Source organism: Ylistrum balloti, unplaced genomic scaffold (assembly GCF_031769215.1).
Source record: "Ylistrum balloti isolate Yb309-2 unplaced genomic scaffold, AGI_CSIRO_Ybal_v1 Utg369626, whole genome shotgun sequence".
Taxonomy (NCBI): Eukaryota; Metazoa; Mollusca; class Bivalvia; order Pectinida; family Pectinidae; genus Ylistrum; species Ylistrum balloti.
The window spans coordinates 1040232-1067288 of record NW_026781894.1 but is presented as its reverse complement, the minus strand read 5'-3'; the positions used below and the strand labels follow the sequence as shown (position 1 = coordinate 1067288).

General features: G+C 35.1%; 1 protein-coding gene across 2 annotated transcripts; it reads right to left on the bottom strand.

The window, feature by feature from the left end:
- Positions 1 to 2118: 2118 nt before the first annotated feature.
- Positions 2119 to 27057, bottom strand: LOC132551620 (uncharacterized). Of its 2 annotated transcripts, none has more exons than XM_060215800.1 (4): positions 26864 to 27057; positions 10566 to 10933; positions 6960 to 7032; positions 2119 to 4191 (listed from the first exon to the last, which is right to left on the bottom strand). In XM_060215800.1, the coding sequence occupies exons 2-4, from the start codon at positions 10931 to 10933 to the stop codon at positions 3556 to 3558; spliced, it is 1077 nt and encodes a 358-aa protein (XP_060071783.1). In that variant the 5' UTR covers positions 26864 to 27057; the 3' UTR covers positions 2119 to 3555. The 2 variants fall into 2 exon arrangements, with proteins under 2 accessions (XP_060071783.1, XP_060071789.1); XM_060215806.1 differs by lacking the exon at positions 26864 to 27057 and adding an exon at positions 13520 to 13607.

The following is a 27057-nucleotide window of genomic DNA, read 5'->3' as shown; positions in this document are numbered from 1 at the left end:
TTGTTGGGTGTTTTGTTATTCTTGTACGCATTTCATGAATTGTCCCACATTATACCAAACAGACTATAGTAGAAAGTACCGTAAAATGTACGACATGTCAAAACAACATCCCAAAGTGACAGTTTGAAATACGATACACTTTTCTCGTACATACGTAACGGAGTTTCTTAATGTCACGTTTGCAGCTGCAAACTTTTAATGTATTTTACAAAGAATATTTGTAACACGACAGAAGCCATAACCGTCATCTTTAAACTGTCAAACGAACTAATGTGTTTGTAGCCAAAGCAATAAATAGTCAGATAAGCTCGTAACATCGCCGGTGGAGGTATTCATCACGACCTACCTCACAGGGTACATACGGTTCTAGGTACTCGTAGGGCTGGGAATCGGTGTGAACGGAACGAGAGGCTTACATTGGAGTCATGTGACATCCTATCACAATTTCTTTTTTTTTCAAATGTGTATTACTGCTTGTTTTTTATCGCTAGTTTTAACATAACATCAAAGAATTAAATGTCATTAAAAATCAATTAGTTTAACCAAATCCATAATTACAAATGCACACGATGCAAGTGGTGTGCACACATGGACCTCCGAGGGTTTTTTTTCAAAGACGTCCGGTGTGTGTGAGGTCACGTGATATTCTTTTCGAAGACTGATTTGAAACGACGTGTAATGGTGCTGTTCTCCGAAGACTGGAGAGCTAATTGAGTGTAGAACGATATAACAGTCTCCGTCAATTCAACATCATTTCTGTAACACATTGTGAGATTAAATTTTATGTCTCAAGAAAATGGAATACAAACATGATAACCTATGCTTGGAATCTGACGTAATGAAATCAAAGAATTCCTGGCCCGTTGACAACTTCGTTATGTTCCCTGCTCTAGATTTTACTATCCTTATCGTTTTATCTGATGTACTTATAGAAGGAGAATGCCTCTGGTGAATCGAATAGAACTTTACAATATGTCGTTTTCCCCCTCAATCAATATAATCAAACAGCGAAATTTCGTTCAAGAAGTGCCTTTGTAAATTACTGCTGGAATATAATGACATTTGCCTCGTTAACAATTAAATTTGAGTCAGTTCCTTTTGTTATCGCTGAGAATGAAATCATTAATTTTTTTTCATGATAAATGTATATTATTAAAAACCCGACGTAACAACTGGTGAGCATGCAATTTTAATGCAGAGGAGCGTGAGACATGCTCTTGACACTGCCGTGGTTCCGCTGTTATATCTTATTTGGACTACAAAGAAATGTGAAAATTGTACAAATGCCTCTTTACAGATTCTGTTCGCATTGTTAGTATGGCTAGATAAACGTTTCATAACTTAACCAAGACTCATTACTATAAAGATTCTTTTTTCAAAAAATTGATTAGTTATGTCGAGTGCGTGATCAGTTTTGTTAATATAGCAGAGAGAAATTTTGACCTCGACCGAAGGCTCAAATGATTCCACATTTTTTTAATTGAATATTGGCATACAACAATACTTGGACATTTTTTTCAAATGTCAGCGCAAGCGTATGTGAACATCTTGTTTAAATCAAATGTTATCTGACTCTTTCATGCTGCAGTCCTTTAAAGACAATGAGGTCGCTGTCCGGTATATTGCTTTTAATTATACAGCCATCTTGTTTCCAAGGAAACATAGAACTGAAATGTATACAAGTCTATACACTATGTTACTGTTGCTCGGTAGGTTACGTGAAAGGAATTAATTGTCTGTATATTCGTTCATATAAAACAACTTATGACATTGTTGTAAATACCCGACATTAAAACGGTATATTTGCGCGCGCACACACATGTATATATTGCATAAATAGTGAAACATTTCTTCTGATAGTTATGAACGATCATTTTAGATATTCAAAACTGAAGAGAGGCTACTCAAAAATGGCAATAAAATTGACATCTCGTCATACTAGGTCCTAAATGAAAAATCTGAAGAAAAAAAAACTTTTGGAACACATAACATTAATCTGAGAGTACAATGCATATCAGTATGTGCTTGACAATGTATATATTATATGTGGTGTTTTATAGATTGAAAAGAAAACACGGAGACAAGATACTATATATATATATAAGAACACGGTGCACGGATAGGAGAGATGTTTATTTTGTCGTTGTGTATACATATCTGAAACACATCATTACACTTTAGGAGATATTTGATATTCATACAGCTATTCATTATAGGTCCTTATTAAGTACATTACTAAACAACACATGAGTCAACAACATGTATACTCAGTCTTTTGTCGGTATACCTAACTTAATGCGAAAAATCATGGCGACTGAATAGGGCTACATTTGTGTATATATATATATATATATGTATGTATTTTCCTCACGAATTCTTCTCGACAAGGTTCATTCAAAATGTGAAATGACATTTTTGTATTTCTTTGGCGTAGCAACAAGGCGTCGCTTTGAATTATCAATAGCTGTTTTTTCTGCTTTTAGAGACGACAAAACAAAAAAAAAGAAAATAACGTTAAGTGAGCGTAGTTTCTATTATATAGGATGTACATATGTTAGTATTTTTGAGACCTTGTGATATTTGACCTTAATTATCAATTATATATGACGTACATATAAACGTGTAAGTATCTGTTGTGACCTTGTGATATTTTGACGCACATCACCATTTTTATGGTTAACCATTTCATTAGTTACAGGGGACATAACTCTATACAACTAATGCCAGTTACAGTAGGGCAATATAAATTACGGAATGTAAATAAAACGGACACCGTATAGTTTATGTTTATATACAAGTGAAATCTTCGTCAACCTTTTAAAATCAACTCTTGAAACTCAATCTTTCGATCACACATTAAATACTTTTTGATACAATCACTCCTCATGGACTACATATATATGAAAATAACATAGAAGCACCGGCCGACCATCAGATAGTCTTGTACAATAATACAACCTTATTTGATATATAACCCACTTCTATCTTTAACTGACTTTTCTATACAAAACAACCAACAGTATCATTTAATCCTAACCGCTTCAGAAAATATTCGGTAAACCTGCTAACATATATAATACAACTGTCTTAATATTTGGATATTCCCCAATAACTTGTTTTTGATATAAAGATCCGTGAAAATACATTGTTAACAGTTTGAAGATAGTTACATGGATGACACACAAGAAAATGATAATGTTTATATTATCACAATTTGTGAAAATTAATTTAGGTTTAAGTGTAAATTTCGTTTTATATTTTGTTAACATTAATGTGTTGATTTACAACATGACCTCTCGAAATTGACTTTAAAACATTAATTTATGTTGAAATGTTAGATAATATCCATTCTTCACCAAATCTTTTCCATTATATCACCATTGGTGAAGCTATACTAAAATTACACTGTAAGATACTGTACATGTAAACCTACATGTATAATACTTGAATATTAATATCGATACTTTCATTGTTTATGTAAATAAATCCATAATACTTTCATGAATACATTCAAGCAAACATTTACAGACACTTTGATATAATTCGTGTGGAAGTTCATCCTTCAAGTCCTTCTGTCCACCTAACCCGAGCCTTGCGATTAAGCGTGGCTTGATATTCCCACCGTCTGACAACATTCCCGGCTAATGGAGTGTCAACAATTTTGGTACTGGGCGGGAAATCCAGATTGCTCACCCCGTTTCTCAAGGAAAGGGTTTCATACAAATGATCGTTAGGCGATTTGTCTTCGCCATTAGTCCGTGCGTCCTCCTCATCGGGAGTTTCTAGTTTCATACTACCGTCCCTGAATGTCTTATAGCCATCGCAGATTGTTGATTTTGTTGATGACTTCCTACCAAGGGTTTCATAAAAATGTTCTAAGGAATCTCCACGGCCTTCACTCTTCGTGTCGAACTGAAAAGTGCTAAGTGTTGAAGAATCCGGTGAATTTCCATTGCGATGGCCTTGACTTTTCAATGACAGATTTAAATTTGAATGCCCTGCCACAGGAATGTCCGGTAAATTTCCATAGGTATTTAACTGGCAATGGTGCATAAATCTGACATTTTCTCCAGTAGGCGGCGACCCTCCAACGCCCTCTAGTGTCACATAAAGTTCTCGTCTACAAATGTCATTCTTCACTTCCGTTTGTCCTCCATATGACACATGGCTGCTGTCACCGTTTGTCTTTCTCTGCAATGCAGAAGATTGATTCACATGAGATTTGCCGTAATTAACGAAAACAACAGCGATACAAACAATATAGTGTACGTTCAGGTCACGTAGTAAAAATGCCCAATAAGTTTTCTAGGATCTCGTGATCTGATCAATAACAGCGTGTTAAACATTGACCACAGGCGATATATCTAGTCAGAGGAAACATCACCAGCTTTGACCACTAGCCTTATCTCGTGCCACGGGGTATCTGATGAGGCGTGCTATGGAAATGGTGCTGTACTTCAGTCAGCAACGCCGAGTTGACTGTCAAACAGATATTAATAGGACGATAATGGAAAAGATATACTGAGCGTTCGGACGATAAATTGTCTAACTAGACACCAATGTATGGAAGGACGGTATTAATAACTCGATCTTTATGATTAAAAGGCAGTAAACATCGACTTATTGCCTCTCTCATTGATTTTCGAATTATCTCGAATTATCCGTTATTATCGCGGTCACTTTTGCTTTGTCCGTGCAGCACTGGCCCGTCCATAAACCACACACAGCTGATGTACAATGTGACGCGGTATCCCTAGAACAGGTCAAATGGGATTATATATATAAAGGATCTCAATTCGTCTGTCAACGATGTAGCGGTCACTCTCGATTCGATACCTTAATACAAATGATTGCTCTACAATATATATATATTTCACAGACTCGACAATTTTAAACTTATGTCAAAACTTGAATTTTCAACAACTTTGTTTTTATTATGCATTAAGCGAATTAAAATGTTTAACATTAAACATATACAGTTGTAGTAACGTACAACGCAGCCAAAACTTCGTGCGCACATCGTGCATGTATCGTTCGCACACGCGCACTATACAGTGTCAGGAACATGAAATTGTGGCTAATATTACGGATTGAAAATTAAGCGGAAAACTCGTGTAGTAAAGACTAAATGGTATTCACAAGCGTATCAAAATTGATCGACGATTTTAAAAGTAATGTTTAAATCGATAATCTTCGAAATAGCAACGGACCATGTATTATTTAGTCGTTTTATCGTTTAGATTCACACCTCAGAGACTGGTGAGTGGTGTGCCTCGGACAACAAAAATTCTATGTTTAGGAGTAAATACGTGAAGGGTCCATATCCGTACCTGCTAGGTATCCCGAGTAACGAACAAAACACTTAAGATATACCTGAGAATATATTTTGGCTTATAAAATTATAGAAACATGAAAGTAATAGAGAAGAAACGAAAATAAAATTCCTTTCTGAGGGCACGAAGTTGATATATCTACATCGAATTCCGTGCTGGCGGTATGAGATTTTAGACGATTCATTATTTGCTGAGACAAAATGGCACGTCCATTCAATGTCTGCATATATATTATATATATTCAGTCTGATATATCTGTATGTGTTCACCCTATATATATATATATATATGGGTTAATAAGTAAATGTACTTATAGTAATCTTATAGTTATATTTAGAACATAAATAAACCTATTCCATACTTATCTGTAAGTCATTATTTCTAAATTTATATCAACCGCGATAAAACCGCACAACGTGCACCAGAATGTGCGATAGCATATTTCGTCCAGTCTTCCTATCGTGTGCACATCGTAAAACGTTTTGCTATTCCACAGCTGTATCATATTATCTTGAAAAAAAAATAGGAATGTTCAATTCAGGACTTAAGACTGCTTCGTAGTCCCTAGACGAACTTTCATATCATGCATTAAGAAGCTTGATTCGTTTTATAATGTTACACATTATCGATTGCAATTCATTTTGTTCTCTAATTTTCATTAATCTTGTGTAACGTTTCTTCAAAGATAATTACAAAAAGAAATCGGTTTCGTGCAATAAAAACAACATCACACGTTGGTGTCCTTGTGCCTCCTCAGATACACTCCATTATACAGACGACAGTAATATTCACTCGCGCGTTCGCAAACTAGTGGAGAGAAAATCATACTTGTTATTAAAGAATTAACGAAAAAATCTCAAGGCGTACACGCAAGACATTACTGTGGAGCTTTTTTTCTGACGAAACAAAAGTTCATATCTGTTTTTTTAACAATGTGTTCAGAGCTGCACCCCGAGCTGTCTAAGACATTGTGCTCTAACCTGTGATATAAAGATAATTCAACGCACACAAGAGGCTACCTCTGATAAGACAGAAGGTCGATGTTTTATATATTACTTAAATTTTACTAACGCATATGGCATACGTAAGGTGATTGCGGTGAAAATGACAATATCGATAAAACATTTACTGTTAAATTCAATTAGTTGGATATTTTTTTTTCAAATAAACTAATTAAAGTAAATGGCTGTTATTTTGTAGCAGTTATTCAATTGGTAGAGATAGAGACTTTTTTTTGATGAGCAAAACGTAAAATTAACGCGTGAGAACTGATCCGGTATAAGGTTTCTGATACTTGTAGATTCCAGGTCCTAATGACACCTAACCCACAATTATATCTTCTTTTCCCTCCGGCACTTATTCACAAACATCAATGGATGTTTCTCAAATTGGGTTACGGAATGAACGTTGGACGTATCGCGGAGCTTCCACGAGATGGACCTTCTGAATTTGACGGACACGATCAGCTACTTAGGGACAGGCCGTTCAATCATTCCGACATGGCGTATTCTAGTAAATCAATTTTACAAAGGGCTTTACATCGAGTTCAGGAAATGAAATGTCAAATATGGAATTCGTCGAGGCTTGTTTGTGTACGTAATGAGGTCAAGGTTGAGGAGCCATTACCTCCGGAGGCGCTGAGTTCCAACGTCGTTTCTCCTTCTTACCAGCGATAGTCAACTTCCGGTGACGCTCCGATCTGAAGCAATTTAAAGTATACATCGCAAATAAGAAACTAAATAAACACATAATTTATGCTAAACTAATAAAACAGTCGTGTCTTATATAAATATGTATATCAATATATTAAATTCATTTATATATACACCGTGCGCACGATATTCATATAACTGTGTACAATAAACACAAGTCTGTAACTTCTCATTATTCTCACAAATCTGTAAGAGCAGTACCTTATTAATTCATTTCTTGAAATTCATGATTTGGCGGGAAAGTTTCGCTGTTCATATGCATTTCAAAGCGTGTATTCCAAAAGATTCGCTTGAAATTTTCCATGACAATACAAGTTTGCATATGTGATGTTAATTTAGGCGCAATAGTAAGTACTTGAACTACGTCATGACAACATCGATGATTCTTGACTAGTGAACTGGTCGGTTGTAAGCATCAAAAAGTGACAAATCACAAGGCTAATATCCGCAATTAAAGGCGATCAGAGTCGGCCGAACTGAGTGCGATTTTCTTTTAATTAGTGTCTAACAGTATGACATAATCTCGTGTTATCCTCCACAAGATCGCCGGAATACGGCATTCGATTTTACCTTGACATGTTCCAAGGACACCATAAAGAGAAGATAATTACACTTTAAGCGAAAGCCTCAGGATTAGAAGATTATGAGTTTCAACATGAGGTGATATGTATACATTTAACATCGCTGATCTTTTCCCTTCGCATCAATTTGCTATCAAGGACAAGGCCACAGAAGAATTACGGGGGTGTCTATACCAGACACAACCCTCGGACGTCCGTTTTCCATTCCATCAAGTTTCTGTGGCTAAAACAATTTACCAACTAATTGGCTCCCTGTGCTGTTTTTATGCTTGACAACAAACCTATGATCTTTAAAGCACCAAAGTAACCTCTTCTGTTGTTAAAACTCACTTATATTACTATCTATGGCATGGTATACCTCGTTTGTGTGTCTGTTTAGTGAAAATCATTGGTCTACTCGTTGTTTACGCACAGAGGATTTGCCCAAAGGTATCACTTCACCTGCTCTGTATTTTATTATTGTCTCAAATGTAGACATTTCGTGTTTTAATTAGCCGGCCAGGCGATATTTTCATCCAAAACTGCCTCGAGATACACCATATCTATGCAATTATTTTAAGGTCTTAGACGTCTGAGACCAAAGATCACAGTGTCAAGGACACACCGAACACCTAATAGACGTTTAAAACAACCTTAGATTCATGGTTTTCCGGAAACATTTTTTTTTATATTTGTCAATGAGAGAACATTACAATTTTTTTCGATGAATTCTGATGGTCATGTGGTTGAAGTATGTGTGATTGCAAATCCTCGTGTGACAAGGGAGATAAATCTTACAGTACTGACACAGCAAAAACTACTGGATTCTTCGCACATTTTCGCGTGAAAATTATTTTGATGGCGTGTCCCCAAAACAAATCATACATGGCACAAAGGGCCATCGCCCTAAAATAAGTATCGTGTAGTACATATTTTAAGGAAAGCATTTTACTGAGAAGTCAGATAGATTTCGTCTAAATGAAATTCTAAATAGAGAGAAAAAAAAAGAGGGGGGAGGAATCTAGCCATGTCTGAATATAATATGAAATGTATTGATTAAACAATCACTGGATTATTGACTCCCTGCTTTCATCTCTCTATTTAATCCCAGTTATCGGTTTTTTTTCATATGTTGCATTCTGTTAAGGTACCTTATATCATTACGCATTTCTATATCTCATGTTTACGGACGTAAAAGATTTATTAATGAACTAAATTTTTAAAAATGACCATTTTATCTCAATTTTTCTCTATAATTCCTTAAATCATGTTTTATTTTTTTTTTTGAAAAAAATATCGATATATGTTAACTAAATTTCTGTAACGTTGTTATAACTCGGTGCCATGGTTTAGTAAAATCATTACAGCCTAACGATTAAATCCTCATGTTTCTATTTTTTTTTTTTTTATTTATTATGATTTAGTCTCCATTATCTCGTTAAAGTAAAATTATAACACATTAATATCGGTTTTTATTTTTCAAAGTTTATAGTCAATACAATATTTTGATGAAAAATGAGAACATATTTATTGTTATTTTAAAATCGCTTTTATATATTTTCGAAATAAGAGTTATCTCCCTTCTACCAGCATTTGTGTTATTCTACTAATGATAAGAGTTATTTCCCTTGTAACAATTTTTTACTGTGGTAGAGCAAAATAAAGAAGCAAGTTGTAGTTTTAAAATCTTTGTGTTAATCAGACATAATAAATATTTGATAAGTACATAATTAGTCTTTTCACCTCGACTTCACAAGTCACAAATTTTATTATGTACAGTACAAAAAAAAACACGCATAACGTACTTTAGTATGTAATGATGTGATGTGTACTTTGCTAGTCCTCCGTAACTATGAAACGGAGGGAGAGGGAACTAGATATTCCTAGTCTGTATGTGAGCGTTCGTCCGTACGCGCTTAATACAAATTTTAGCGCTTTAGTGGTTTTATTCCTAAACGTCAAAACTGACAAACGACCACATGCTATCTCCAACAAGTTCGAGTTTCATGGTTGTTTGGTCTTATCAAGGTAACTGTTACTATCATGAAAAGGTCATTGTTAGCGCTCTAGGGGTCTCAGTTCTTGAGGGGTTTTCATAGGACTTTCATGGGAGTTTCAAGGTGAATAGGTCAAGGTCACCTTTTAGGAAATCATGCTCAGCTCTCTAACAGCGTTAATTCTTCTCTATTACATTGTCACAATAAAACCAGTTACAAACTAATTTTATACTTTTCTTTCTTCCTAAATACCACAAAGAAGTACCATCTTTGTAAAAAACATTAGGATGAAATAGCTTATGGATATATAACTCAGTACGACTGTTGATATCAGTACATAAGCATTGTGCTTAAATTCTTATAAAAGTTGTTTGCCTAATGTAAAATAAAGATGAGTGAAAATATCATTGTATATATAGATATATTACTTACATACACAAGCGTAACAGTATATCCAATTAACGAGTTATATGAGGTAACTGAGTGCGTGTACATGCACATGTATATCAGGTAGGCCACTAAGGTATACACGTGCATATAAAACAGTTCGTTATAATATGCACGTGTACATGGATATTCACTTTATTTTGCACATAATGCAATACACACGTGCACAAGTGATTATAAAACCTAAGTGAAAATGTACTTTTATCACATATACACGTGCACACATGTATAAAATAACGTGTACATGAAACCCCCTATGTGTGATCTACGCACGTGTGTATAACTGTGGGTCCATTATCTCTGTAATTAGCACGTGTCAATTAGTCAGGTACATTTTATTGATAATACGTACATGTACCTAAATATGCGTACCAACTGTACATTGTATTACTTCAATGTCTTATTCTAATAGTGCATATGTGTATATTACTTAAATTATATTGAAAGTAATACACGTGTTCAACTTATACATTATACAGGACTATTAGATTGGTATATTGATATTAACATACGCACGTGTATATAAGGTAGGCCACAATGAAGACTCCAGCAATGAGGAGAATGAGACAAGTCAATACCACGACACTGCGACAACCAACTTCGCATGACGTCAGAATCATGGATGCCGCTACACGCCCCGGTAGTTGATGTGTATCCGGCGTTGTAATGTTACACCGTCTAGCTATTCTAAAGATAATCCGTAATCCTTCTTCTAGTCCGAGCCGCCGGTTCCACTCCGTGGAAAAGATTATTTCCTTGTTCCACGGAGGAGGACAAGGCAAGGTGTCCCATAGTCTGTACGGGTCCTGTAGAGCCTCCGGAAAAACACACCGCCGACAAAGACTCCGTCGTGATACGTCCATCATGCGACGCCAGTGGGCCATCTAAAACACAGAAAGTGCAGTCAGCAATAAACAATGTTTACATTGTTATTTAATTTTGTTTACCTGTAGGAATTATTTTCTTTAGTATAATTCATATAACTAAGAATAAAATGGCTTTCAACCTTTTTCCTGTCAAGAGAAATCTGCGTTTGTTTGCATAATTAACATTAAATGTTAAATTTTCTCTGCAGAGCTGGAATCACCATTAACGTATAAACATCTTAAGGATGTACTTGTCTTAAGTGATAATAAAAAACTCGGTCCATTTCCGTTAATAGTTTCTGTCAAGAGTCGTGTTTCCGCTGTCTTTGAGGAGGCCACCTTTAGAATGTTGTAAACATTCGGAAATTAGCTACAAATGATGGCCTTCTTCAAACAGACAAGTGAAAACCGTTTGAATGACTTCAAGTTCTGAAAGTGGAGAGCCCAGGTCACCAGTAATTACAGCGTTATGATATATACACCCTGTCTATGTGTCGTGTTCGTCGTCATTTCTTCACCCTTGTCATAAATGTTCGGAAATCAAGGTACATCTAGTTAATCATAAATTATAAACGTATACATTTATTTTCATATTTACATTTCAAACGGAACTCTTTTAAAAGAAAATCACAATTTGTAAAAAAAAAAAAAGAAAAAGAAACAGGAGTAAAACTGCAGGAATCGTTAAAATTCGATTTTTAACAACGTCATCAGAAATACATTTGCACACGAAAAGACATCCATTAAGTCTGATTGCTGACACAGCATTGCTAATTGTCTAAATGGTAATGTGATATTACAGGACACGGAAGCAGGCCCATTATAGACAGTCTTCACACAGATGACATTCCGAGTTCGTCAAGGACAAATGTCACTGAACATGATACTGTTCTTCGAGTCTGAGAAATTCTGTCGATGTCTTCTCAACTTTTCTATAATCTTTTAAACTTTCTACCTTTCTATACTTCACATTTGTTTATGCTGTTCATTTTTTTATTCAAATTTGTGTTTCCCATTTTTTTTTCAGTCCATGATTACGCTACAATTGTTTTAGTTTCGATGATGATATACAGCCTTGGGCAAAAGTCAGTCCGAATGTTTCGACTATTGTTGGTTTCTCTTGAACTCGGTTAAAATCAAAATACATACATACACGTGCATGTGATTCTAACTATCCTACCGCATGTTCTTGAGAAAAAACATTTTTTGTCTTTAAAAACACATGCACGGAATGGTTTTTACTATGGCAAAAGTAAGACACGTTACTTTCAGAGAAAAGTGTGTACTGTTTAACTTGGCAAAGCATTCAATGAACATTGCTCCTGAATTGTGCAATCCTCAACATGAAACCAAACCCACGTGGACAGACTTTTCACCTTCTGCAGAACTTGAACGATTATAGAGATCATATAACACCTTTCTCTGGCTTCAAGATTTCTTTAAGCATTTATAAGCGGCTATGCGAAATTATACGTTATATATGAAGTGACAGAAAATAAAGTGCGTTCATTATGTTGAACGGCTGACGTATGGTTTCTCCCCCATTGGCACGACAGCGTCAAGTCGGTTTATCGGAAAGGGATACAACAGAAGTCATTTATAGGATAACAAATATATTGACTTCATTAGCAACGTAACCTACGTACTTAGAGACGTTAAGAACCAAATTACCGATGACATGATATCTCCAGCCACAATAGGCGGACTCGCTAACGAGGTATAGATGCAGTTAACGAAAACTATTATATACTGAAACAAGCCTTTACTAAGGTATCGACCGCGAGCACTTCGGTTGTCCACGAGCTTCTGGGTGTCCTTCATTTGAGGTCTACGCAAACACGTACAGTCAGAGGTCTCAAATTATCGGTTTCTCGCCATTGACTGTGAATCATTCCGGCCGTTCAAACATTTGTGGGAGTTCCAGAAGGTAGCGAGCATGGCGTTAGATAAGGATGTGTTTATATTAAAACTCTTCCAATGTTTGTCGACACAACTTCAAATGGTATTAAACTACATATATTTGACGAAATAAACAAAACATATTGATAAACGTTTAGCCATTGGGCTTGTCAATGTCATCTTAAGATGCAATTTGAAAGATTTTAAAGGCATTGCCTACGATGTTTAATGACAGGAAAGAGTTTAAACTATTTCAGTCGGAAACATTTGAAATTTAAACGCGTCAAACCCCAATGGACTGTAAAGTTGGCATTTATACATTGAAAGTAATATCAATATTCGTAGAGCTGAAGCGCTTAAACGTCCCTAAATGAACTGGATATACTATAATAACAAAAATGCTACATAGGATTCCAATTAAATCTGTACAAGGGTAATCACACGATGATTAGCTTTATGAATACCTCCGTCAATTTTGCAACTACATTATAAACTGCCTTGCACGCACGCTGACTCTTAAAATATAACATTACGTATGTAGCAAGCTGTGAGCAACGATAAAATCTAATTTTACATTTTAACGACAAGCTTAACCACTCTGTTTGTTTCTCCTACAAACATTCTTATATTTATCGGGTTTCTTGTTTACAAACAATATCACGCGCAGAACATCTTATATTAATTCTAAATATCATACAAACTTACATAATTCCGTATATCCAAACCAATTTAGCAGTCGGTCTTTCATTCGTAATATTCCACATCATGCACTGGTTTAAACATTTTTAGATAGCTAGAAACTTAATTCTTGATGAGATCCGTTTCTCATCAACTTATCTTTTAAGTCCGCTTCAAATTCACGTATTACTCCATTGGACTTCATTAAGACGCAGTGGCTTATTTCAGAACGGAACGGAAACGAAATTACGATCATAAAGCTAGATCCTGCCTGTGTCAATAGCAAGCGTTTATCTGGTCACGTGCTGAAAAAAAATTTTGTCGACAACGCCAAGTCTACTTCAGAAGTAATTTATCCTAAGAGGAAGATGTTTGAAATTATGTTCTCAGTGTATTGGCCTATATTTTGTAAATACGTTTCTTAAGAGGCTTGTCATTCTCCTCAAGTTACGCCTACTAAATGTGCTGACGTTTAGTTATAGTTTCTAATATATAATGTAGATACAAATGATAAAAAGTATACGACGTACAATTTGATGATAAAGCGTTTAAAGACTGAAAACTGAATACTTGTAGATGGCGTCAAATGAAATTTTTTACTGACTATCTGTATATCCGCCGTGTGATAGCGTGGTATTAAGATTATCGCTCAATATTACCAGCCATATCCCGATAAATGTGTTACGTATTCATCATTTTATTCATTAACGTAAGTGTCTCGGTGTGGGGAGTTAGGAATCAATTGGGACCATCAACAGTGATACTGAGACTCGAGAGTGCTGCCCTCTATCGGTCTGTGGCAGCCTCGGCTCAAGGGAGAAATCATTGAAGTATCTGTAGTCGGGGATCATATTGGCTAATTAATCTGGAGAGTTATGGAGTACATTGTCATGCAATACTATGATTAATTAACCCTCCCCCGTGATCAAGTGTCACGTCGGTGTCAATGCGCTTATTCATAGAAGGCGGATGATCCTCATCTTGAATTATACGCAGGAACACATATTCATAGATTTGCGGATATTAAGAACATGGTCCCAATATCCTGGAAATTACATGAATAAAGATCTGCTGGCAACAATCTCTTGTAGTAACTAACAGAAATGTCGGCAAATATTTCTTGTTGCAATTGTCTTTCTTTTTCCTCTTTTCCCAGTCTACATTGACAATTTCCTTCCGATTTTCAGAAGCTAGAACGAAATTAAAATATATTTTTAACATTTTTACAACAATTATAAAGTATTTTAGATATTTTAGATTTCAGATATCCATAGTTAGTCTAATAATGAAGAAAGAAACCGCACTGGAAAAACAGCATACCCCAGACCATTCAAAGCTAACAAGGGGTTGCTTGGTGGGGTTCAGTTGCGAAAGGGTAAATTCGCTGTCTTGCTTAAAGGATGAATAGATGCATGTAAATGCTAAAAGTTACCGCCATGCTAACAGCACATCGCTAGTTCACTATAATGAATGCGTCATTATTTTTGCACACTTTCAAGTAGTGTCATGCAAGCCATTGTGTCACTGCACCAAAATCCGTCACTTTGTCAGACAGTTTAGAAAAAATCCACACAATTTCCTGAAATCAATGTCCTATGATATATCGTTACTGTCAAGTGGCGGCAGGAAAAAGGGCAATGGAACCACATTATATAGCTTTGTAACGAGCGCTTCACATCAGTAGCCGGAGAATTGGTCTGAATATCAAAAAAAAGATAACTCACATCTCTCATGACTCGGCCACACATCTTCGGTTATCTTCGTCAAGAATATGTTTATGACTATAATATGGCAATCATACGCTAATATTCTGATATCATAAATTCAGATAAGTTTTCTATTTGTATTTTTTTTCTATAGTAATTTATTTCGTACAGAGTGCCCAAGAATTTAGAGATGAGGAAGTAGAGCAGAAGTGCCCATCTCGTGAACCCTTAGTTATCGTATAGAATTGGATACCTAACAGAGTTGCCGTGATAAATTATATATACCTTCATCCATATATTAGTATAGTGGTATGATTAAGTACTATCGTATGTACTTATTCATTTATTCAATATTATAAGGAAAGAATGTAAGGATTTTAATTGCCTAGAGATTTTTACGTGGCGCCATTACATTCAGTAGTGAAACTTAATATCACCTTATAATATGATACGACGCCGGAAGAAAAGATGGCGGCGATGGATGTCTTCTAACAGAACTCAACATGAACTCCATAAATGTTCATTCCTCTCGAATTTTCAGTTAATAAATACAGTGTAAGGTTAGATACTTTGTCACTTGGAGAAAAAATATAGTCTCGGTTCGCTGCCGTCAGAGATACGATTTTGAGGTTAGGAATCTAAATGTTATGATGTATGATATGCATGTATGGTGTAAACAAACCAAAAATAACAAAAAGATGGAAAACCGGACAGATGGTAGAAAAAAGACATGAAAGTGTAGTTTTAGGGCGCAATTTTCGTTACAACGCACGAAATGGGACATATCTTTCGTAGCCAAGGTATAAAACTTCTAAATATCTGTCTTTCAGCTGCGTCTAAATTTCAGTTAAAGTTGAAAATTTTCTTCTTGTTGATATTTAGTAAAATTATTATGATATTTTTCCATGTGACTTTGGCTTCTTTTGAACCAGAAATATTATTGAAATTCTGAAATCGGCGGTATACATTCAAATACCTAAGTTGAAACTGATTACACTGTACTTTTCCGAAAACGATATTCGTCCAATTCGAGCAATTCGTGTTTGAGATAAACTTCGCTCTTTTAACATTATCTGACATTTTCTTTTTCTTAATTACTGCTTTTTGACAGAAAATCATTTACACACCACGATGCTTATTTTTCAGTAATGAATCTATGGAGTTTTCTGAAACGGGGTTACTATATCCACCATACAAACATCGACTAACAATTACAGTTTTCACATAGAGCTAGATTTGTCGATATTAACAATATCCTCTCTAATCAAAACTTGCTACAAATCAACGTGAAGGCTGAAACAGCATTGCCAATTCGATGTTTGTAACATTCTTTATTTCATGTATATCCAAAACATTTTTCTCGGTCGGGACGATGCTCAGACGAGCTGAACTTGCACTTCCGGTAAGCGATTGTACTGTATAAGTGTACTAGACCACCAACAGCAACCAAAGCGACATCACATATACAACGTAGTTCTCACTTCATCTCGCCGTTAAGTAGACATTATTTCTGGAACAGTAGTAAATCATTCTACTCCTTCTGCTGTGCAGACTCAGTAATACCGCTATTCAAATGTATGATTCTCTTATACTCTCACCACCGACTTGGATATTTAGCAAGTTTACGAGTTGCGCCATGCTTGCGCCATGCCCATCCTTTAAGCAAATGTCCTGAGTCACTTTCTCAGTCTGTATAAGAAACTGCCTACAGCGGCAATAAACATGCCGAGGATTATGTTCAACGAAATGGATGGTTATTATTATATTCTGAATATAGATATATTCGGAAATACTGTGGAGCATGTATCACAATGTGAAGCCACGTGGCAGTTAAGAGAGTGTCTCAGTCGGTTATCGATTTTCCAATTATTAAATAAGAGTATAAGAAAATGAAAAAAAAAAAAAAATAAAAAAACGTAAACCTAAAAATCAAATGGTAAAAAGATAGATATTAACATTTGTTATATGCACTTTAATATGCCTTTGCGTTTGTTGTTAACTTTGAGAAAAAAAAATTTCTTACTTGCATTGCGCAAGATTTATATGGCGGGTGTCAACGATGAAGAAGAAAAAGCATACCCTTCCGGAACACCTGGTCTTATTCTCCTACTACTTTTACGGAAGTCTCCGTTTAAATTATCCTTTTTCTTTCGTTTCATTGATTTTGGGTTTCAATTAAGATTCCATCATTATGAAGATGCTTTCTAGTTATAGGAACCATGCTACGTTTTTAAGGTGATACGATTGACATGAAGGTTATATTTTATGGATTTGACAGCTATAAAAGTGGAAAAAAAGGTTTCAGTTGTCTGTCTAATTGACTTTTATAAGACGACTACATACAAAATCATTTACAAAATGTGACATTTCGTAAAATAAATAACTCGTAGGGAAACGTATACGCGACTGTTCATTACCACCGTGACTGATAACAGCCGACCAATATGAATGCGCCTGTATGTTGGTATGCCACTAAGCCAATACGTCCTAGCCCGAGTTTGCGAAGTGGATGTTTTTACAATAGTCACCTGTTCCTATTCAAGAGGGATTTATTCATGTCTCCAGCAGAATACAAAGTATATCTTCATCTATCTAGAGAGGGTGCTACTTTTTGGCAAGAAAACGTTACAGCCATTTTGAGAGATAACATCTGTGCTTGTAAGTAATTACTTTCGAGTGTTTTTGTGTAAAAACTTGTGAATGTTTAAGGATAATCACCCCGAGTGTTGGAGATGTCTACACCCATAAATCTGATTAAGGAGTCGCGTGCCAGCGAGTAAATTGGCGATACAAAGATAAGCTACCATCTGCATAAATGCTCACCTGTAATCTTCTTCTCAAGATAAATCGTTACTCTAAACAAAAAATAAAAGCTCGTTTCGTATCTTTTGATTCTTTTGATACAGGACAACAATATCGTTTTCTGGTTGTGATAATCATTTTTTTCGAATCGATTATACGGGCAACAGAATGTGATTTTCGTTTGTGTGTTTGTTTGTTTTTTTGTTTTTTTTTTTTTTTAATTTCTCGTTTGTTTCATACAAGGTTTCTTGATAGTTTGTATTGCACAGCTAGACAGTCTTTGAATTATAAGGTTTCCACATGATACACCGGTGTGTCAGGAACCATTACAGCAGTACACGATATCGCTATGACTCAGTGGGTGGACAACTTTAAACATGCAATGTACTTTATGTTAAAAGACAGCTTGTTGCCATGTTTCATGTCTTATAGCTGCCAATCAAAGGAGACACGAAACAAGTGATGTACGTTTCTGGTAGAAATTAACATCAGGTGGCGCCTTGATTTGGAAAGCGACACAATAAAACTTGGATATGATATGGGAGGTAGTTATGACGCCCCACTACTGTTTCCTATAATTGCGGCCCCATGCGGGAAATGGTGAATCGTCAAACAGCAAATGAGCAAGGTTTTTCTGCCTTTATCTGATTTTGCAGCGAATAGACCTAAGTCATTGGAGAAATCCTGTGATTATCCGGATTTCTACTCAATAATACGGGTTATTAAAGCATTTCCTTTCATTTCGTTTTTTAACTTCTCTTTGATATGGCTGACAGCATCAAAGCGTCCAACGATAAAGGCTCCATAGGAGCGCTGTTCAGAAAACAAACGACCATTAAACCGGAAGTGAAACTGACACCAAGGATGTGACCTCTAATTACCTTCGTATCGTCTATTTCGATTCCTAATCGATTTAATTATAAATTGCCTTTTTTCGATATTGTTTCTGTTATCACCCTTTCCGTGTGTTGGATGTCCCATGCACGTTAGTAGCGTATCCTATCAGATGAAAGACATGGAACATGGAACTGGTTTTCTTTTATCGTGGAAATTCAACCATGACTCATTTTAAACGCCAAGATAATATTTAGATCTTACACATGGCGCTTCCTATCAATATATATCTGCCTAATCGTAGACGGAAGACAACGTATGATATGGTTGCTCGGGGATTTGACGAAATGAATCATTTTTGCGCACCTTTTGTTTTTTATGTACATGTGCAATCCGGATAAAGTTTTCCCTGGTTGGCTTTTTATTTACCTTATCTATAAATCATCCGGTTACTTGTAGATAAAAATACACGCGAACTGTATACGTAGGATACACAAACATGTCGTTCATGTTCCCTTTGAGGCGCATTAATAGGGCATAATGTGGCCGACCTTCGTTAACTTCCAGCGTAGTGTTTTCCTTGGGGAAACACAGAGGCCAAGTCGTCACGAAGAAGCACTAATGTTGGATTTCAGCATTGTATCTAAAAGTCTTATTTAGCGAATAGGAAGGGTTTGGCGTAATATGCAGCAATGATTCGAACAGATGGTCAATTGCATGGCGTTCAGTAAATTGAATAGATATTCAAAAGATATCGATCAAAGATCTTAAAAGTAGAAAACGATGTTTTTAGAACTTCCCAATCGTCATAAACATTGTGCGTGGAATTAATATAAATCACAAAGATAACCTTAAGACAACCTTAGATTTACATATTGCCAATGTTCTGAACGTTTCTATCTGAAAATATCAAATATAATAACCTATCAATTGTTTTGTGACTGACGATTCCGAGGTGCAGTCGCTGTATACGATGAAGTGTTATCTAGTATTTTGTCCTATTGTATCTAATTTATATTTAAAGGTGCAGTTTATTAATAAATTTTTTAGTATAACGTTCAGACACCTCAAAAAGCATTTTACAACTGACTCGATAATAAGGTTGTAGGTTTAACATCTCCAGTGTGTTTTTATCGATAATATTTTCTAGTATATATCGCATGTTATATTTATTTTTGTTCCATTTGACTTCTTTTACTTTCTCACTTTAAAAAAAACACTTGATAATTTTGCTCATATCGGTGTTTGAACACATATCTCAATACTGGTATCCGGTGATAGAAATAAACAGCTCCTCCGAATAACGGCACGTCCCATGGCGCGCTCTAGAGATATAGAATATACATCTTCTTTGTATAGAAACGTGTTTTTGAAACCTAAAGCCGGGTTTATAGTTCTTTTGAAATACAGGTTATTGAGAGCAAGACGTTTTTACGTGCATGCACGAACAGACAGCATGCATCCTTTACGCACGAACTAGTATCGTATTTTATTGGTATGATTTTAGTGTTTTTCTGTTCATCGACGAAACCAAACTCTTTTAACATGTCTTAAATTATACGTATCTTCCATATATACCACTGTGTTAACACACCTGGACAAAATCAGCACACAAACACAAAATAAAATGTCATGATGTCAACAGAATCATAATGCGGAAAACTGGGCCAAAATATGAACAAAAGAAGGAGTTGCACGGAGACTCATAAAAAAGTACACGGAGACAAAAGGTTTTGCGACATCCGACATGTAAATAATTCAAGCAAATACTGTCAAGTTCCGAAATGAGAACAGAAACAGCATTAAAGCATTTAGATGATGTCTATAAAAACATACAGACCAAATCTGCCAAACAGTAAGTGACAAAATATACTATAACGTTGCAAACAACAAAATCTAAATCACAAAACACAAAGAAAAAATAAAATATGGTTAAAAACTGGAAACGGAAGAGACCAAAACACTATCAACTATGTACGAAATAGACAGAACCAACAGTTCCGGAAGGCATAAGATTTCCGGAATGACATGGTACCCGTAACGTTAATATCGTTGAATCCTGGCAGGTATGGTCAAAACGATGCTGATCGAGCCCTGTAATTAACACGTGTATTGACAAGATAAGCATGCTTGCAGGTAAGTATCAATTAGTCACTTGTTACCTTGTACATGTAATATGTCTGGTCCGTCCGGGATTCAAGAAAGAAAAAAGATCTTCATCGAGAAACATTAAACCAGGTTAAATAATTATCAAAATCGTTTATCTTAATACTTTATATGACTGCATAAAGTCTTCTTCCGTCATGCATTCAGAAATCACTATATGGTTTATCAATGTTTTGTTCTGTCATACATTCGGAAATCACTATATTATATATCAATGTTGTGTTCTGTCACGTATGCAGAAGTCTCCACTTGGTACAACTAAACACCACTCTTAAGACAATATCTGGGTGGTCTGAATAACGAGCATGAACGAGCATTAACAAGCAGAGAGTCTTTCCTTAGGATCACCTTGTCCATATTTGCACAGTTATCAAATTATAATGTTGATTTTGGAATCACACAGTAATTGCTGTTGGGAAGCCAGTTTGACATCTACAATGTAAATATCACTAATTGATTTGGCACCTGGCAGATGTACACGGTGGAATGCTTTGCGAGTCTTCGGGACTTGTTAGAGGTCTGATTAGTAAGGTGAAATTGAATGTAAAATTGGTCATTGGGGCTTTTTTCAAACTGGTCTTAATTGTGAGGTGGTCTTAATAGTGTTGATTACAATACAAGGACGGACATAAAGACATAAAGACAGATTTTTAGGCCTGAAATGAAACGTCTTAACGTAGATCAACCCTTTTGTGACAGACTTTGTTTTATTGTGGTGAAAGTATATCTACAATGTACAAAACATCGTTTGATCGTGTTTTGTCCAATAAAATCTGAAGTGGTAAATTATCTTAATACAGAGTTTGATCTTGATTTTGTTGTAGTCTTCAAGTAATGTTTCACTGTATTTGTTTTCGTCACGTCCAACAAACTCAAACATCTCATCATTGTGTACCAATGTTGTGTTCGTCATACATTCAGAAATCACTATATTGTATAACAATGTTGTGTTCTGTCACACATTCAGAAATCACTTTATTGTGTATCAATGTTGTGTTCTGTCAAACATTCAGAAATCACTATATTGTATAACAATGTTGTGTTCTGTCACACATTCAGAAATCACTATATTGTATAACAATGTTGTGTTCTGTCATGCATTCAGAAATCACTATATTGTATAACAATGTTGTGTTCTGTCACACATTCAGAAATCACTTTATTGTATATCAATGTTGTGTTCTGTCATATATTCAGAAATTACTACACTATAAGATCAGCTAATGTTTATTTCTGGAGCAATAAGCCCAGAATAAAGTACACTACCGAAAACTGACTGGCCAAATAAATACATACCATGTCTTATATGTAGGTCAAAGTTTCTCATATTTCTGAAGATATTACTCTAGTTTCCCTTTACGAAGGTATCACTAGGGAGCTAAAGAAAATATATCTAAATTGAAATTTCCTTAAGCATTTCCTGGAGTTAAAGAATGCTCGTGGAAGCGGGACCTGGTTGTATAATCCTCAAGTGTCTCACATATAAATATGCAGCAATCTTGAGCTGGAATGCGTATTTCAATTAGCAAGTGTTTTAACGGAAAATATACATTAAATGTTATCAAGCCAACACCAGGCATATATATACTACAGTGCTGGTACAGTGATGTAAGGACACCTGTTTTGAACCAGTATTCTGATAAGCCCCATACGACAACGTGTTACGTGTTTAAAAGTATCTTGATGTGGCGTTTAATGCTAGATCTATGACGTTTAAATCATCAATGACTGAGTGAATAGAATACTTATATAATGCAGCTGCCTAACTACTTTTGAAATACACACGTGTCAAGGTGTTTTGAATCCTTTATCAAATGCTCTGTCGAATGCATCAAACCAGATCTCTAGATCAAAAACCAGGAGCAACATCTAAAGTCACAGGCAACATTTGATAATAACCAATCGTGTGACAGGGGTCAAGCTCCAGTATATTATTGATAAATAACGGAAACATCGTAGCATATGCGTCCAACTGCAGTTATAATTGGTCACATCACATCACAGGCGTCCAACTGCGGTTATTAGATGGATAAATCACATCTGAGGCGTTCAACTGCAGTTATAAATGGACAAATTACATCAGAGGCGTTCAACTGCAGTTATAAATGGACAAATTACATCAGAGGCGTACAACTGCAATTATAAACGGACAAATTACATCAGAGGCGTTCAACTGCGGTTATGAATGGACAAATTACATCAGAGGCGTTCAACTGCGGTTATGAATGGACAAATTACATCAGAGGCGTCCAACTGCGGTTATTAAATGGACAAACTACATCAGAGGCGTCCAACTACGGATATTAAATGGTCAGATTACATCAGAGGCGTTAAACTGCGGTTATCAAATGGACAAATCACATCACAGCCGTCCAACTGTTATTTCTTAATAAGGGTCACAACAAGTTATAGACGTCGAATTGCAATTGATAAATAATGGACATTATATCTTTATCTACCAGGACATTATATCTTTATCTATCAGGACAATATATCTTGTTCTATCAGGACATTATATCTTTATCTATCAGGACAATATATCTTTATCTACCAGGACAATATATCTTGTTCTATCAGGACATTATATATTAATCAACCAAGATCTTATAAATTCATCTACCAGGACATTATATATTCATCTATCAGGACATTATATATTTATCTACCAGGACATTATATATTTATCTATCAGGACATTATATATTTATCTACCAGGACATTATATCTTTATCTACCAGGACATTATATATTTATCTTTACATTATATCTTTATCTGCCAGGACATTATATCTTTATCTATCAGGACAATATATCTTTATCTATCAGGACAAAATATCTTGTTCTATCAGGACATTATATATTTATCTACCAGGACATTATATATTTATCTATCAAGACATTATATCTTTATCAACCAAGATCTTATAAATTCATCTACCAGGACAATATATCTTTATCTATCAGGACAAAATATCTTGTTCTATCAGGACATTATATATTTATCTACCAGGACATTATATATTTATCTATCAGGACATTATATATTTATCTACCAGGACATTATATCTTTATCTACCAGGACATTATATCTTTATCTACCAGGACATTATATCTTTATCTATCAGGACAATATATCTTTATCTATCAGGACAAAATATCTTGTTCTATCAGGACATTATATATTTATCTACCAGGACATTATATATTTATCTATCAGGGCATTATATATTTATCTACCAGGACATTATATCTTTATCTACCAGGACATTATATCTTTATCTACCAGGGCATTATATCTTTATCTACCACGGCATTATATATTTATCTACCACGACATTATATATTTATCTATCAGGACATTATATCTCTTTATCTATCAGGACATTATATATTTATCTACCACGACATTATATCTTTATCTACCAGGACAATATATATTTATCTATCAGGACAATATATCTTTATCTACCAGGACATTATATCTTTATCTACCAGGACAATGTATCTTTATCTACCAGGACTTTATATCTTTATCTACCAGAACCTAACATCTTTATCTAGGACATTATATCTTTATCTACCAGGACATTAGAACTTTATCTACAAGGATATTATAACTTTATCTATCAGGACAATATATCTTTATCTACCAGGACATTATATCTTTATCTACCAGGACAATGTATCTTTATCTACCAGGACAATATATCTTTATCTACCAGGACTTTATATCTTTATCTACCAGAACCTAACATCTTTATCTACCAGGACATTATATCTTTATCTACCAGGACATTAGAACTTTATCTACAAGGATATTATAACTTTATCTACCAGGACATTATATCTTTAACTACCAGGACATTATATCTTTATCTATCAGGACATTATATCTTTATCTATCAGGACATGATATCTTTATCTACCAGGACATTATATCTTTATCTACCAGGACAATATATCTTTATCTACCAGGACATTATTACTTTATCTACCAGGATATTATTACTTTATCTACCAGGACATTATAACTTTATCCATCAGGACATTATATCTTTATCTACCTGGACATTTTATCTTTATTGATCAGGACATTTTAGATTTATTTATCCTAAGATTCTGTTACATAGTATCACCTACTATAAAATGCAGAAAAGGGCATGACAGAAGGCGACATGCACACTACTCGTCGGACACTTTCCAACATTCCAATCTGCTTCGCCGGCATTGGAATTTTCAGAGTTTATTTTTGTTTAGAAGTTATACATAAAGAGTGTCCCGTAGTTATTTTCTTTTACGCAATCCGTAACATTCAAATTGCATTTTCAAAAACTTACACAGAAATGTAACACTCCAGTAGTCGAGAAAATTACTTTTTCGGTCATCTGTCAAATCCATTTCGGAATGAAATGAATTCAATACGCCTTTCTCAGATTTGTACGATTGCAGCTGAACATGGAATCCAAAAAAAACTCTAGAAATCCAAAAAGGACAATTGAGAAACATTCGACAGCATGTTTAATATTAACAAATCTCGCAATCTATCGAACACCAAGAGTAAGTATGGTATTTCAAACCATGTACACTGCTGTTCTCACGCCGCATGTGGTTAATTAGGGCATGTTCAGTGGTTAACATGCTGATCATAGAGTTCATTGTAATATAACTGCCATAATGACATTACTACACCCCTCATTAGTAAATGTTTATTATTGAGGTGTGGAGATATGTATGCGTTCACAAGTTCTTAATGAGAAACTGGACAACTGATGTGAGTACAAACTGAGGTCACAGTTACGTCTGTTATACGTGTAGTGTGTAGTATAAGCGCTGACGTTGTACGTGCCAATGAAGACAAACACCCGCATGCATTTATACGTACAGCCCCCCTCCCCACAACCCCCTGTTCTTCCTTGTAATTACACTGAACTTGTGCAATGAAGATCCGCACTTATAGAAGAAAGCTGTTTGAATGAGCATATCTAAAGGGTTTTGTATGTGCAAACGTTTCTTAAACCTGTGCGTATATAAATATATCTAGTTGTGTTTAAATTGAAATTTCAGAGAAAAGGAAGATCCTGTTGTTTCCCAAACGTCGAAGAATAAGAAAATCTACAGACATCTCATTCGTAGATAATAAGATCTGTTTCCATTTACTTAATGTTTTTTTCGAGAAACGAAAAGTATTCATGGACTCATAATTAATGAACTTAAAAACGAAATTTGATACCCACAGCTCTTTTCATATTTAATTAGAAACAGTAAGTAAAATTCCAAATTCATTCATTCATTTAGAACAGATTTACATTTGTTGCTTTGAATAATGCCAGACAAGTTAAACAGTACGGTTTACCGTTAGTATTAAGTACTGAACGCAAAATGAACGTGTACATACATCGAAAGTAAGAGAAATATGTTACTCTATAGTCCAAAGTTCAATTGTCTTTTTTCCACTGGTAAAAAATGTCACGTAAGAGCGAATATTAATGAACGATTTCCTGAGTGGTCCCTATATGTAAGTATTTTTTCGATGGTATTACATATATTTGTTTAATTATGCTTATAACCTTATCAACCTTATCAAGTTACAAGTACGGTATAATACATCTATTTACAATCAAGCGCATTCCATTACACGGCAATACAGGAAAGAATCCATCCGGTCTCCCCAATACAACATTAGGGTACATGCATGTACAAATTATATATATATATTTGATCTTAACTAATACACGACAGTAATGTGACCAAAGGTACACACTAATATCTATAAAGTAGATGAAAGTTGGAAGACCTAGTCATGTTATTAATGTGTCCAGTCTCCTGCCTCCCCGCTCCAAAAAATTGATTGCTTTGTACTTACGATGACACGCCCATTCGATCCGTTTTTCAGATGTATAAATCCGTGACACGTGTTTAATTTCTGTATTAATCCTATATGTTCTTCCACACTTAAAAGAAATTCTCTGACATTATTTAGTAAGACACTGACGTCCAAAACGAGAATGGCATGGTCCCCCTACAAGAGGAGGGACGTACGTGCAGTGCTCTATCATA